Source organism: Pan troglodytes, chromosome 14 (assembly GCF_028858775.2).
Source record: "Pan troglodytes isolate AG18354 chromosome 14, NHGRI_mPanTro3-v2.0_pri, whole genome shotgun sequence".
NCBI classification, from domain to species: Eukaryota; Metazoa; Chordata; class Mammalia; order Primates; family Hominidae; genus Pan; species Pan troglodytes.
The window spans coordinates 75,784,691-75,800,105 of record NC_072412.2 but is presented as its reverse complement, the minus strand read 5'-3'; the positions used below and the strand labels follow the sequence as shown (position 1 = coordinate 75,800,105).

At 34.4% G+C, this 15,415-nt stretch overlaps 1 protein-coding gene and 1 long non-coding RNA gene across 2 annotated transcripts in view; one reads left to right on the top strand and one right to left on the bottom strand.

Annotated features, from left to right (window-relative positions):
* Positions 1-2,757, bottom strand: part of LOC134808139 (uncharacterized) — a 57,363-nt gene extending 54,606 nt beyond the window's left edge. The window contains exon 1 of the long non-coding RNA XR_010150511.1: positions 2,564-2,757. This is a non-coding gene — a long non-coding RNA (uncharacterized LOC134808139). The remainder of the gene's footprint in view (positions 1-2,563) is intronic.
* KLHL1 (kelch like family member 1) overlaps positions 2,132-15,415 on the top strand; it is a 426,381-nt gene continuing 413,097 nt past the window's right edge. Inside the window, exon 1 of the mRNA XM_016925362.4 lies at positions 2,132-3,380. Within this exon, the coding sequence (XP_016780851.2) occupies positions 2,884-3,380 (497 nt within the window). The 5' untranslated portion in view covers positions 2,132-2,883. The remainder of the gene's footprint in view (positions 3,381-15,415) is intronic.

Genomic DNA, 15,415 nt, shown 5'->3' with positions numbered 1-15,415 from the left:
TTTCCCTCTCTCGCAGTCTGTCCCTCTTTCTTTTTTCTCCTTCTCTTCTCGTCCTTCTCACTTTCCTCTCTTTCTTCCATTTTTTTTCTTGTTTTATTTTCTCCTTCCTTTTCTACAATACTGTAGTACGGTAACAATCAAGTGAAAATAATATAATCATCTTTGTCAATCATTTCAGTTTAACATAACTTCATGCATAATTTAATTCTTAAATTCAAAATATTTTCATTTGATAATAAAGTTGAATTTTATTTAAATATATTCCCAAGAAGAGTGATTTTTTCAAACTTATATATTGTATTCAGATTGACAAATATAGAAAGGTACCTATATTTACATAATTGGCTCTGGCAGTGCTTTAAACATACTGTTACTACAAGACTAACAAATAGGCTTTATTCACCATCTGCTAAATGTGACAATATTTTTAATTCATGTTCCTTTATACCACAAATTAATGTTATATCTCCTTAGGGTCATGTAAAATATTGTCCTTTAAACATATAACTTTTAACTGTGGAATATTCTTATTAGTATTGCAGAGAAAAAGGAACTGCAAAATTAAATTTTAGAATAACAAATAAATTTTATATTACAGTTTTTGAATGGTGAATGAAAAATATAGATACAGAGACTTGACTTATTTTATATTATTTTAAATAAATCAAGTGACATAATCCATGAAGCACTAATTTCTATATAAATTAATTACATGCACTTCAACTTTCAACATTATTTCTGATGGAAAATTTCCTCTGTCCTGTTTGTGATGTGTAATTTCATAAACTATTTTCTTCCCTAAGGGAAATGCTTACTTGATTCCATTGTTGGATAAAAATGATCTGTCACCATTGTTGGCTTTAAGGGTTTTTTGCTTAATAAACAAAAAACAAACAAAAAATCACTGAATACTGAGAGAAAAATCAAGGCACAAGGGATTGCAGTCCAGCTGTTGTGGCATAAATCAATATTTTAAAAGCACTATAGTGATTTTTATTCCCCTAAAAATAGGTCTTTTGTGCACTTAATTTCTTATTTTATTAAAGCGTCCAACTTTGCCTAAGGACTCCAAATTTAGCTTTGGTTTCTGGTTACGTTTACAGCTCAACCTTGGGGGTAACTGAGCAGTAGCCTAACTGCACTTCAGTGGTTGATTCCTATGGTCTGTTGGGGGTTACTGAAACTGTGAATTTCATCAATGGACAACAACCATATTCTTGGTTACGTTAGGGAACACATTGCCTTTCTGGTCCCTTTGCCTTCAACAAAGACTACTGGGTTCTATTTTAATGGCTCATTAAAGGAAAGGTTAAAACATTCCAAGTAGTCATGTACTGAAAGTGATCGCAATCCTCACCATTCTAAGTATAGATATAAGGGAAAAACACATCTCCAAATGCCTATTTGCAAGATAGTAAGTAGCCTTCGGCTATTCTCATTTATTGCCTAAACTCTTCCATGCATAGTATACAATGATTTATGTACTAGAAGGTTATACCTTGAAATTCTCTTTTATCATTTTATTCCATTCTTGATTTACACTGATAACAGCTTTCATTCCGAGGCTACACACCAAATGCACTGATTTCGCAAAACCCGTCCCCCGTGTTCAGATGCCCATCTTCAAATTTCTACCGTACGCCTCTGGCCCCAGGAGTGAAGCACTGCCTGGGTGCCTTAATAGCAGAATCACAATGTTAGTGTCAGGATGGTGGCATCATCACATTTTGACGCCAGCATCCGTTTCTTCTGTGTCTCACTACAGAGAAACTAAGGCTAAAGGTTAAAAGACGCGGTTCATTAAATAATTCAAGCCATTAACCTGCAACCTGCAAACTGATGGCAGCCTATTAAGTTTACACTGCCTTGATTCATGTGTGGTGTTTACTGATGCGAAAGCATAATGCCTGTTTTCTTTCCTTGTATTACTACACAGTAATGTAGTGAGGAAGGAGGGTGAAAAAAGGTGACAAGACCCACGCAAGGGGACAATAAGAGCAGCAGTCTCACTTGCATAAAGAAGATTGAAGCCTTCCCTCCCTCCCTCCCTCCATCTCTCCGTATAGGCCCCAGTGCACATCTGCGTCACTTACGGGGGGGGAGGAGGAGGCGCTGAGGCAGAGAGAAAATTGTACTGTGAGGACCTTGACAGCTTCACAGGCGGGCTTTTTCTTTTGCCTCCCTATATGCGCTAGAATATCTATTTTTCTCTTTTACAAACTGACTATATAAAACCACCTCTTCTGGCATTGCAGAAAGCAATTGACTTTCTCAGAGCCACCCGGCAGGCTATCAGGGCATCCTCGAAAAGGCCAGGGACAGGGGCGCAGGTGCACCAAGAGATCTGGCGAGGGGTACGCTTCCTTGAGACTTGGGGCTCTTTCTCTCTGCGCTCTCCAGACACTGAACTCTGAGCCGCAAGGACAAGAACGCCACCACCTTCCCTACTAAGGCTCTGCCACAAGCGCATCCCAGTGAGGTGTATCCAGCTGCAGCCGCCTCCGGAGCTTCGGAGCGCTCAGACCTCCCTCCCTCGCGCATCTCCAGCCTAAGGTCGTCCCACCTCGCCATAACACGGGGCTCTCGCGCGGGCATCGAGGATTCTCAGCTTTTGGCGTCCCAGTCCTGCCTCTGCTCCTGCCTGGTGGTGTCCCCACGCCCAGGTCCTGCGGACCCGACCGCGGCTGAAACGCGCGGCTTTGCCGTCTGCGCTCCAGCCTTCGCCTGGCAGAGCGCGCAGCCCGCCTCGCGTCTTCTGGCTCTAGGGGTGCAGAGGGCGCATCCCGCCTCTTCCTCCGCCCCCGGGCCCCGCTGTCCTCCCCCACCTGCTGACCAGCCTACTCCTGCGTGAGCTGCCAGCCTTTTGCCTTCTGTGCGTAAAGCATGTCAGGCTCTGGGCGAAAAGACTTCGATGTGAAGCACATTCTGCGACTCCGCTGGAAACTCTTCAGCCACCCGTCACCTTCCACCGGCGGCCCGGCGGGGGGAGGCTGCCTGCAACAGGACGGCAGTGGCAGCTTTGAGCACTGGGGACCCAGCCAGAGTCGCCTGCTCAAAAGCCAAGAGAGAAGCGGAGTGAGCACTTTCTGGAAGAAGCCTTCCTCCTCTTCCTCTTCCTCGTCCTCCCCGTCCTCTTCCTCCTCTTCCTTCAATCCGCTGAATGGCACCCTGCTTCCAGTTGCCACGAGGCTGCAGCAAGGGGCTCCTGGGCAGGGCACTCAGCAGCCAGCCAGGACTCTCTTCTACGTGGAGTCCCTAGAGGAGGAGGTGGTGCCAGGCATGGACTTTCCTGGACCACACGAAAAAGGGCTGGTTCTGCAAGAGCTCAAAGTGGAGCCAGACAACTCTAGCCAGGCAACAGGTGAAGGATGTGGACACAGGTACAGTAAGTCCCCACGGGGCTTCCAAGCATCTCTCAATTTCCACTCATTTCACCGCGTGTGCTCATGTGGCTACCAAGTCTAAAATGTTTCAGGTTGAAAATGTGGGTTAAGAGATGCCACCCTGGTTTTGATTACTCAAGTTCTAATTTCATTACAAGTTTGCTCATTAATTTCTATTGGTTCAGACACCTCACTTTTCTTTTTGGAAGTTTTCAAAGTTGTAGCCACCAATTGAACTTACATGCATTTTTGTAAGTCTTCAAGTGGAATAGTTCTCATATTCCTGAGATTATGGTGTTCTTCTGTCATCTACCGTCATTAAATTATATCAGTCGTTCCATTATCTGAAGGTGAAATTTTGCTTTACACATCGTCAGAATGCATCTCATATATTGGCCTAGTAACTGACTTAGCATATTATCTAAGGTCCCTGTGGTTTGAATCTATTCCAGGAGTAATGAGGTGGACAAAATGAGGCCACTGGACAGCAACATTATTTTACCTCTCTTTTTGCTCCTGAAATGCAGTCGTCTTATTCTCTGTCCCAACTTCTCTTCTGGTCCTTTTATTTTGTGTTCACTCTTGCCTTGTTCAGAGTAAGTCTTTGAGTTAAACTGTCGTGGAGTCCCTTTGCATTTAGCTGTTGTGATTTGTTGGCTTAGTATTGAAATTTTGTCTCCTTGGTAAACAGCTCAATATTTATTTCTAGTTTATTTCAAATATTATGCTTCTTTGTGTAGAGTTCTGCTACTTTAAAGACTTACAGAAAATCCTTCATAGACATAAAACTCCCAAGTTTTACATTTTGAGAGAATTGACTCATTACTATTCTAAACCACATCATTACTGGTTTTGGAATATAGTCAGGATATGAAATGATTTGCATTTAGATTCATGTGATATGAGAATACATTATTAAAGAAGAACTACAGGAGAAATATAGGAAAATGATAATGTATATATTAAGAAATTTTAATTACTACACAGTAACAAATTAGTAACAGAAGCATCTTTTTTAGTCTTTTGGTTGATTGAATCAGTTTCTTATAAATTTGATTAAGTACCAAAAAGAATAGATAAAATTATATATGTATAACCTATATGTGTATATATGTGTGTGTATGTATATATATGTGCTCCCTAATTATGCTGACATATGTGGTTATAGATTTAAAAATATCCTTACAAATTTTCAATTATATGCGTTATATATATTTTTTAATTTTAATTTTCAGAGATTGAACATATTCTAATGTTATATTAAGACATGTACTATAATGTAAGATAATTTTAATGAGGGAGAAGTATAATCTGGAATTATCAATTGTGTCAATGGTTTTTCCATATATAGGAGACCTAAATATAAGTTTATCTATCATTCCATTAAGTGAAATATTTTAGGAAAAAGAATTATAACGTTAGGTACTATGAATACTATGAAGTTATAAAATGTTATTAAAAGATATTTAATATGCTAGTTACCTATAATTTTATAATTTAAAAAATCAAATGTACTGAAATTTTTATACCCTTTTGTTGAGTAAATATAAACACTTTTTGGGAGGAATTATCCAGAAACATTAAGCAATTCACCTTATATATTTAAAAGGAAACTAGGTTAAGTATTTATCTGTTACTATTTTATTAAAACTGATAGTTTTGAGACTCTAACAGCTCAGGAAGAAATTTAAACATTATGTGTGTTTGTCAATTTTTAAATTCTTTGAATAAGCTCCTAGAAATATTAATGTTTCATATTTTCTTAAAGTTTACTTTATACCAAATACATTTTAAAATAAGGCATATTCAGCATTAGTAGTTTATAAAGACTTTTATGTAATTTGGAGTTTTGAAAACATTAATGGAGTAGTGACTTAAGAAATTATAATAAATTAAAACTAATAACAGAACAAACAGTTTAGTTAGGGAAAAAACACCAGACTTAACAAGTTTCTTACTTTTGAAAATAGTTTATTATTTTTATTCACAAAGAGTTGTGAGTGATAAGAATTCCTAAATTAACCCATCTACCAACCAAAATCATCTTTATTGTTGGAATCAAATTATCTTATGAGATTAGGCATGTGTAAACTATTGAAAATCAGGTCCAATTTGGGCAGTTTCTTACTAGACAAATCAGTTAGCACTGTATGTATTTGATGGATTTATATGTTCTTAAATTTTCATAGAGAATTGGTTCTCTGCTCATGATTGATTGAAAACCACACTAGTAAAACTAGCAATTAATCATTATCAGTATATAATATTTTAATATGCAGTAAAAGTAGGAGTCACTGCCCAGAAAAGACAGCATTTCCAAAGTAAAATACTGAATGGAAATTTTATTATGCTTTAGAAATGTATGCAAAATCATGAGTAATGTGGATTTAATTTTTTTCTGTGACAGCACATCCAGAAAAGCTACATGGTGTTTATGATGATCAGTGACTACATAAACTATATGAACGCTGTATGACAATTTTTATCACTTAGGTCATTATCATATCACCAAACAATGATGTCATATTTAATAATGAGCATTGTATTTTATAAATTCTGACTTTTCTGCTAAATTAATCCTTACATATAAAACATGAGTTGGCCCTTTCTCTGACATTATCTTTATTCATTTTATTGATCTTCTCTTTATTCATTTAGTTTTATACTAGTTAGAACATTGCTTTAGACAAGTATGACTAGCTCAGTTGAGTAAACTGGTTAGAACAGCAGATGGAGGACATTTGGGGAAAGTTGCTCACAATCTCAGAATTCTGGAAAGGTCAAATTATCATAGACTTGAAACATAAAGGTAGTGGGAAATATTGTGGTAAACCAATTTAGGGCCAAAACCCAACCTTTTTCTTACCTTACTAAATTAAATGCTCACTACCTGCATCCCACCCTAAATAAATCTCAGTGCTCTACTACCTTGACCACATAAACAATACTTTTCCTATAATAGTTCACTGGCCTATTAATCATTAATTTCTATACTTCCCTGTCTAAATATACATTAGAAAGTATATGATTTCCTGGATATTCAGATAACCATATATTTTTGTTGTGGATATTTCTGCCCAAGATTCCATATGTAGTAAACTAAAACACCAAAGAGCAATATTTATATTCTTGCATTTTATAGTGATGTGAGTGGGAGAAGACATGTCATGTTTTAACTGCTTGATTTTTTAGATTCTGAATTCTTACAGAGTGCAGTCATTTTATCCCATGGTTTTAGCTACCATCCATAAACTGTCTTTACAGATTTGCATCTCTAAATCTAGCCCTCCCCTCTCCTGAACTGTAGTCTTACATAGCCACCTCTCTTCTTGACCTCTTTGATAGATGTCATAGAGTCCAGTCAAATATAACATGTACAAAATTGAGCTTATAATTCTTATTCTGTCTTGCTCAATTTCCTTCTACTGTATTTCAGAGAATAGCTTTCTACGAATTAGTTTGTGCAAGCCAGAATTCCAGGGTCACATTGGTCAATATCTTCTTTCCCCTCAATTTCACTATTCTTTCAAGAATTGCTGCTTTTGCTTAGAAAATCTTTCCTATGCATGTCCCACATCTCTTCACAGCCATTGACTGCGCCTAATCTAAGCTACGATCTTCTTTCAACTCTAGTTTTGCAACCTCCATCTCTTATCACCTCCCCTCATTATCTTTGCCTCCTCAAGTCCGTTCTCTACACTGAAGTCAATAAAAATTAAGAATGGTGAAATATTTTTCCACATCGCTCACTCCCTCATTCTCCTTTTTCCCCACCAAAGGACTTCCAACACTCGCTGATTACAGTTTATACTATGGACGCCAACTGATGACAATCTATACCATGGATTACCTGGTTCTGAATGCTCTGTCCTTTGTCTGCTATGTAGGCCATTCACTTACCAACCTTCCCCTTACCCTCTGTTTTCCAGACTTAATATCCTTCCCTATAATTTTTCACTGCCTCTGGAACTCACAAAGTTGTTTTCCTTCTTTGCATAGAGACTATCCCTTCCTTAACTGCTCCCTTCCTGAGTTCATCCCTATTCATCACAGAGATGTCATGCATAAACGTGCTGTACCTTTCCCAGGAAAGGAGTTCTTCATCACCCAAACAAATTCATATCCTGTGTTTTGTCTTCTTAGAGTAACTGTTCTCTACTTTTTAAAAAATTTCTTATTGAAGCTTGTAACCATATATGAATATCTGTGTTGATTTTGTTTGTCTGTAAGTGAATTTCCAAGTGGAGAGGAGTATGTCTGTTTTACTCATCATTCTACACTTATCATGGAGCAGGTAGTTACTCAATAAATACTGTCAAATGAATAAATATTTGATATAATCATATTTAGTGGCATTGATTAAAAACTTGCTTTTTGCCAGTTAGCATGTTGAATATTTATATGCGTAAGTTAAAATTAATAACATCTTATAATCCTGCTACATTTATGTATTCCTCTGGTATAATGATTACATAGATAAGAAGACTGAAATATGAAGAGGGTAATTAATTTTCCTAGAATCACAGACTTGTTATTAATAAGGCTGGACTTTAACCCATTGTATCTGACTCCAGATACCATATTGGCCATTTTGCCCAATCTTATTTCTCTATGCTTAGACAAACAAACAGAACAAAAGAAAAGAGGCAGCATCTGAGGTTATGGAGAAATAATTTTCTTTTTCCCTTGGTGGAGATTGTGTTTGAATGTTTAAATAGACTTCTTAAATTGACAGTGATGGAAAAATTCTAGATAAGTCTTAGTCAAAGATGACTTCTTAGCCCAAGTTAGAAAACACCTTATTATTTTCTAAATTATAGTTCATTCAGTGTATTTTATTTTATAATTAATAAACAATATGCAAATATAACCTAGAAATGGAAAGAAATAATTATTTTGGAGACCAAATTAGGGCTTTAGGATAGAAAATCTGCTTATGAATATTGGAACTATTGATAAAGTATTGTCACTGAAAGAGAGCACACACCATTAAAAATCTCATGGAGATTAGTGGGACATGTACCAGGCACTTGTTTAAAACAATAATCATCTCTGCTTCAGTCAAGGGGATAACCAACTTTGAAAATGATAAAGGACTACTTTCTCAGGAACGTGGTTCTCAAACTATACTTTTATGAAACTAAAGTGAAATAATATTCATCTTCTTTACCACCCCAAATTTTAGAGTAAAAAATAATATAATGGAACGAACTTACTCAATTTTACTTTTTTTTTTTTTTTGCTAATTTATCCTAGGTTTCTGTGTTACATAGTTTACTATTATTTAAACCAAAACTAGCAAAAATAATACCTTATCTGGGGAAAGCTTACTTTGTCCATGTTAGGATGAATTTATAAACGTTACATGGTGTTCTACCCAGGAGTCCACAATATCTAGGCACCCTTCTCTCTGAGCAAGTGTGCTTTAGAGAAACTAAAACAATCGTAAGAAATAGGGCTGTTGGCCAGATGTGGTGGCTCACGCCTGTAATCCCAGCACTTTGGGAGGCCAAGGTGGGTGGATCGCCTGAGGTCAGGAGTTCGAGACCAGCCTGGCCAACATGGTGAAACCCCATCTCTACTAAAAATACAAAAATTAGCCAAGCATAGTGGCAAGTGCCTGTAATCCCAGCTCCTTGGGAGGCTGAGGCAGGATAATTGCTTGAACCCTGGAGGCGGATGTTACAGTAAGCCGAGATCGCACCACTGCACTCCAGCCTGGGGGACAAAAGCGAGACTTCGTCTTAAAAAAAAATTATATATATATACGGCTATTGAATTGGATTTTCAGGTACCCAAAACTCCAGAACTACTTGTAAGAAAGGTAGTATAAACTATAGTTTATACTACGATGTACTTATATATAAATACAAGATGCAATAGGAATTTTTAAATTACAACAATGAAACATGCTAGTTGAAGGACAATATTGTATTTTTCTTCTATAAATATTTAATGAATATTTTGTAAACTGTATGATTAGCCTTTCTATGGTACTATTTCAAATTGTTTAGAAAAATAAAGAAAGCCTACATATGTAATCAAAATTGGTATCTGGCTAACATAGAATATAATATTAATCAGATATTTGTGTTTGTTGGTTTCTTTTTACAAGTCTCCGAAGATAATTTATGTATCCTCAGGTATTATGCTTCTCATGTCTACGTGTTAAGTCAAATTTTGGTTATTTTTGACCAAGAACACTTATAGAATATACAGAAAACTGTTATCTGTAGCATATGTTGGAATTAAATCAAGTTTCTGGGCATAAAAACGGGCAGCATTTTAATCAGAGTCTCAATGTCATGACCAATACATCACATTATTGATTTTATTGTACCATCTAAAATAATTTTAGGTATGTTTGTGGTAGTTGTAAAAAACAAATGGTCTGAAATTTTCATATTGATTTAGGTCAGATAAGGATTAGTTTACTTTTCTTCATTTAAGATAGTTATTTAAAACTTTAAAGAAAAGATCTGATGAAGATACAGATAATCTGAGCAAAATTAAAGATGGTTTTGAAGATCTTGAAATATAAATATAAGCAAAAATCCTGTTGTACTAAAAAGGCTTGATGCCTGTAATTCCAGCACTTTGGGAGGCCAAGGTTGGTGGATCGTGAGGTTAAGAGTTCAAGACCAGCCTGGCCAACTTAGTGAAACCCCGTCTCTACTAAAAATACAAAACTTTTTATTTGAATACAAATTGATCATATCTGTAAAAATGAAGAAATAAAACTTTTTGCAGATACAATTGTCTATAAAAAAATTGATGAAATCAACAAAAAATGTAGCAAGTTTAGCAACGTGGCAGGATACAGAATAAACATACAAAATTCAATTGGATTTCTATATATTAACAATGAATAATTGGGCATTTAATTGTAAAGATGATACATGTTATAATATTAATAAATTATGAAATAATTAAAATGAGAAAAGATGTGAAAGACTCATACACTGAAAAACCATGCTGAGAAGAAAGAGCCACATAATGAAGAAATATGAATATATAATATTCATAGATCAGAAGACTCACTACTAATGTGGTTAATTCTTCTCCAGTTGATCTATAAAATGAACATATCACTGAAGAAAATCTTTGCATGCTTTTTTGTTACAAATTGATGAGTTTATTCTAAAAATTTACATAAAAATTCAAAGGACCTAGAATAAACAAAATAATTTTTTGAAAAATTAAAAAATTTGGGAACTAACATTCCTTATTTCCAGACTTGTTATGAAGCTACATTAATCAAGATAGTGCTGTATAAGTGTAAGAATACATAAATAGATTAAGAATGAATAAATAAATTTGTTAATAGTCATATAATGAAATACTATTCTGCCATATAAAAAATTTAACAACTTTTTAATTAAACCTTAGTTTAATGAAAGCTGTTCATTAGTTTAATGTTTAAACTAATGTTTAATCTTAGTTTAATTAACAACTTTCATTAAACTACGATTAAATGAAAAAATGTTGAGACAAAGCTTACTGTATGGTGTACTTCTTTTTAATGTTTATTATAAATCACATAAACTTATATATTGTATTTATTATCCTTACTTTGCATAAAAATGTAAATCTCACTTGCCTTGAATCATATGTTGGGGCCAAATACTTCTTGAGTTTGTTATATGGCCCAAGGAGTCATCCATTACACTTACTTTACAGAATTTGATGCTGAAATATGTACATTGAGTCTTGTTGCCTTCTTCTTGATAGGAGATGAGAAAAAGGGAAGTCAAAATAGTTTTCTAGTAAGCATCTCTGCACAGAAGGCTTCACTGTGTAACCATAGGAAACTTTTTTCTTTTATCTTCATTGCCAATACTAGATGAACAATGGGAAGTATGAATACTGCTCATAGGCTTTACATTAATGGGGCAGAATTTTACAATGTAAATTCTGTGATGGAGGGAAGAGAATGAGTGAATTTTTACTTATATAGAACGTCTTGAATAATAGTAGTGTTCACTGTATAGTGCAATTTACAAAAATTTGTATTATTAAATTGTAGTAAAACTTAAAAAACTTCTCATATGTGTTTATATCAGAGAGAATAGTGTAAGTAAAATTCCATATTTTTAATATTTATTACCAGAAAATTATAAGACCGTTTTCTGTGTTCTTGACATGTTACACTGAACTTTACTGCTATTATTTTTTGAGTAAGAAGCTAAAAGTTACAAAAAAGTAAATTTATTAAATATTGACTAAGTATAAAGCATGTAATCCATCTCAAAATTAGATATACCGTCTATAGGTGTCCTTAAAAATGGAAAATTTGCCATCTAGTGGTTGTTTATTCACATTGAAGCTACATGGTGCCTTGAAAAAAATGTAAGAAGAGATGATCAGCAATTAAAACTATAATATAATATAGCAGGTATATAGGAACATTAAGATATCCTATGATAGTAAAAAATGCTGTGTGAAATCCTTTAATTCCATTTCTTATATCCAATTTTCACTACACTAAACATTAAACAGCTCCACCTCTTGATGACAATTTAAAAGGGCATCTCTGGAAGCTACTTTATTTAATTGAATATACTTTATTAATAATTACTAAATGTCCTGCTATTTCATGGAACTTTTGAAAAATACTTCAAATAAGTCTTTAATCCTCAACTTTTCAAATATTATCAATATTTACTTATTTTTTTAAATTGAAAGATTTAAGAGTGTCTCATAAATTGTAGTAAATTTCAATGACTTACTATCATGCATTAGTATAATGTAAAAGTATAGATTTAAATGGTACTACCTGTGTTTCAAATAAATTTTTGTTGTTTTCAAAAGAATATGCATGCAAATTACACAGGGAACATTTATGGAATCTAGATAATTAGCAAAAATAAAAGCAAAAATAGATGTGACACTCTTATAGCTTTTCTAAATTACTCTAAGTTTATGTCTACATGAAGAACATGAGGTCACCAAGTCAGCCTTACTTACCTCACCTGAATATTTATTGAGATAATCATAGAAGAGTATCTGAAAACACTTTGAGAGTTTAAAACATCATACCATAACAGTTGAGCTAGCAATGTCATAGTATGATCTATAATACCAGAGTTAATGAAACTAGATAGAAAATGCTTGCAGCATGTGACAAGCCTCCATTAGACAGAGCTTTTTCTAGGCTTTAATATTTTCAAGTTTAATTAGCTAGAAAATAGTTACATACGGCATCATTATTCTGACATGTAACCTTGCAACTAATATTATTTAATAATCTGACAATATTTTTCACAATGATACCTAGCCTATTAAAATTGAAAAAAAAAAACAGAAAGGAAATCAAACACTAGGCCCTCTTTAATTCTCTGAATGCTTTTTGAATTTTTAAGTACAATTTTTGAAGAACAGTATCAGGGGAACTCTTCCGAGTTTTTACATCACCAACATGTTTGAAAGGCTAATTCCATCTTAAGGAGACCACCTTGCCTTATAGTTTGCAATTGTGATAGTAAAATACATATAGACTGTGAGACTTAAAGAAAAGTTTATTTCTGAACAAAACTAAAAAAGAAAATTTATGTCTGCTTATACTCTGAATAAAACTCAAGAAAGTATAGATTCTACATAAACAGGTCCAAGATTACATTGCAGGCTGAGACGAAAAGGGGTGCTGGATGAGACACAACTAGACTATTCTTATTTAGCTAATTGTTGCTTAAATAATTCAAATTAAGTTTTACCTTCATTCAGATTAGGTGATGTTAGACAGCTGGTTCTTTTCTTTACTGTTTATTACAGAAGAGATTCTAAACTGAAAACCTGCTAAACACATATTTCTCCTACCTTGCACATGAAGACAAATTATACTGCGCAAAGAAAAGAAGTTTTCCTCTGCTTTGAGGATTTGTTTTTGTTGTTTCAATTTTATTTATTTTAAAATCTATTCTTGATATAGCAAATGCCTTATAGGACTCACATTTGTAAGATTTTTCTTGTTAAGTACAAACTCTTGCCAACTCTCAAAATGGAATGGTTGCAAAATGTCATGTTAAGATTTTTACTAAAGATAGTGGGGGGAAGTTCTCAAAGTCCCATAATGTATGCTAATTACCCCAGAACTGAGCCATGATATTGGATGTGCCTTTAAAGTTCCAACTCACTTAAGTATTTTTCCTCCAATAACCTCCTTTACATTGGATCATGGATTCATTTTACACCGCGTTTGGAGCCGAATCTAATCTAGCTTCAAATCACCTTAGAGTCAGCTATGAGCTGTGGAATCTAGATTATACTCTTGATGTTCTTTCTAGAAGCCTTCTGTTGGTGATTTCTTCCTTTTTTCTTGCTACTATCTTTTGCTGAGAAGATTTCCTCTATGCTTATCCTGCAATAGGAGGTAGCCAGCCATGTTGTGATTTCTCTCCTTTAAGACTATCTGGAAACAATCACAGAATAGTGTCATATTTTTAAGGGATATTACTTCTGGCAGCAAAAAGAAAAAAAGAGAAAATGACATGATATTTTTGAAAAGTCAAAAATTGCTAAGATTTCTTAAAAGAAAAAAACAGCTAACTTTAAAAAATATTCCTGACAAGCTCAAGGAACTCGATAGGAAAAAATAAAAGACAAGTAAAACAAACTTCTGCTGCCAGAAGTAATATTAATAATCAAATTAATCTAACTTAAAATGGGCAAAGATATCAATAGACATTTTCAAAAGAAGACATACAAGTGGCCAAAATGTATATGTAAAAATGCTCACCATCATTAATCATCAGAGAAATATAAATCAAAGCTATAATGAGATATAATCTCACCCCAGTTAAAGTGACATTTATTAAAGAGACAGGAAATAGGGGATGCTGGTGAGGATGCAGAGGAAGGGGAGCCCTCATATGCTGTTTGTGGGAATGTAAATTAGTACAACCACTTTGAAGAACAGTATGGAGGTTCCTCAGAAAACTAAAAATAGAACTACCATATAATCCAGCAATCCCTCTACTGGGTATCTATCCAAAAGGAAGGAAAGCAGTTTATTGAAGAAACATCTGCTCTCCTGTGTTTATTGCAGCACAATTAACAATAGCTAAAATATGGAATCAACCTAAGTGTTTATCACTGGACAAATGGATAAAAAATATGGTACAAATATGCAATAAAGCATTATTTGGTTATAAAAACGAATGAAATCATGTTAATTGCAAAAACATGGGTGGAACTGGATGGCCTTATGTTAAGTGAAATAAGCCAGACACAGAAAGACAAATATTGTTTGTTCTCACTCATATCTGGGAACTAAAAAAAAATTGAACTCATGGAGATAGAGTGTATAATGATGGTTACCAGCATCTGGAAAGAGTATTAGCGAGTGTGGTGGGCGGGGTGGAGGGAGAAGGGACAGTTATTCGATACAAAAATACAGTTAGATAGAAGGAATAAGATGTTGTGTTAAATAGCACAATGGGATGACTATAGTTAACAATAATTTAGTGTCCTCTCAAAATAACTAAAAGAGTGGAATTGGAATGTTTCTAACACAAATAAATGATAAATGCTTAATGTAATGAATATCTCAATTACCCTGATTTGATCATTACATATTATATGCTTGTATTAAAGTATCATATGTACCTCATAAATATGTACAACTGTCATGTATCCATAACAATTTAAAATTAAAAACTTAAATATTCTTGCCAGACTGACTTCATGGGCAAGCAATTGGCCCAGTCTCACTGCCAGGGACATAGATGAATCCCAGACTTAGTTTAATCCTCTAGTGTGTCATTTTTGAAACTCTTAATGACATTAAATAAGATTCCATGTAATTTTATTTTCCAATAGGTTCCACAATTATGTAGTCAATTCCTGATAGTCCTAAGGATCTAAATAGAACAATCTCTCTCTTTCTTGCATATCATTATATTTCCTCTTGAAAACTCTGCCAATCACTGTAAAACATTTTATTCTGGAAGTGGTGCAAAAGCCTCTTTTATAGAGGGTCTCAAAATCCCATGCCTTTCCCAAATTTCACTTAGATCTATAACTGATACCATTCA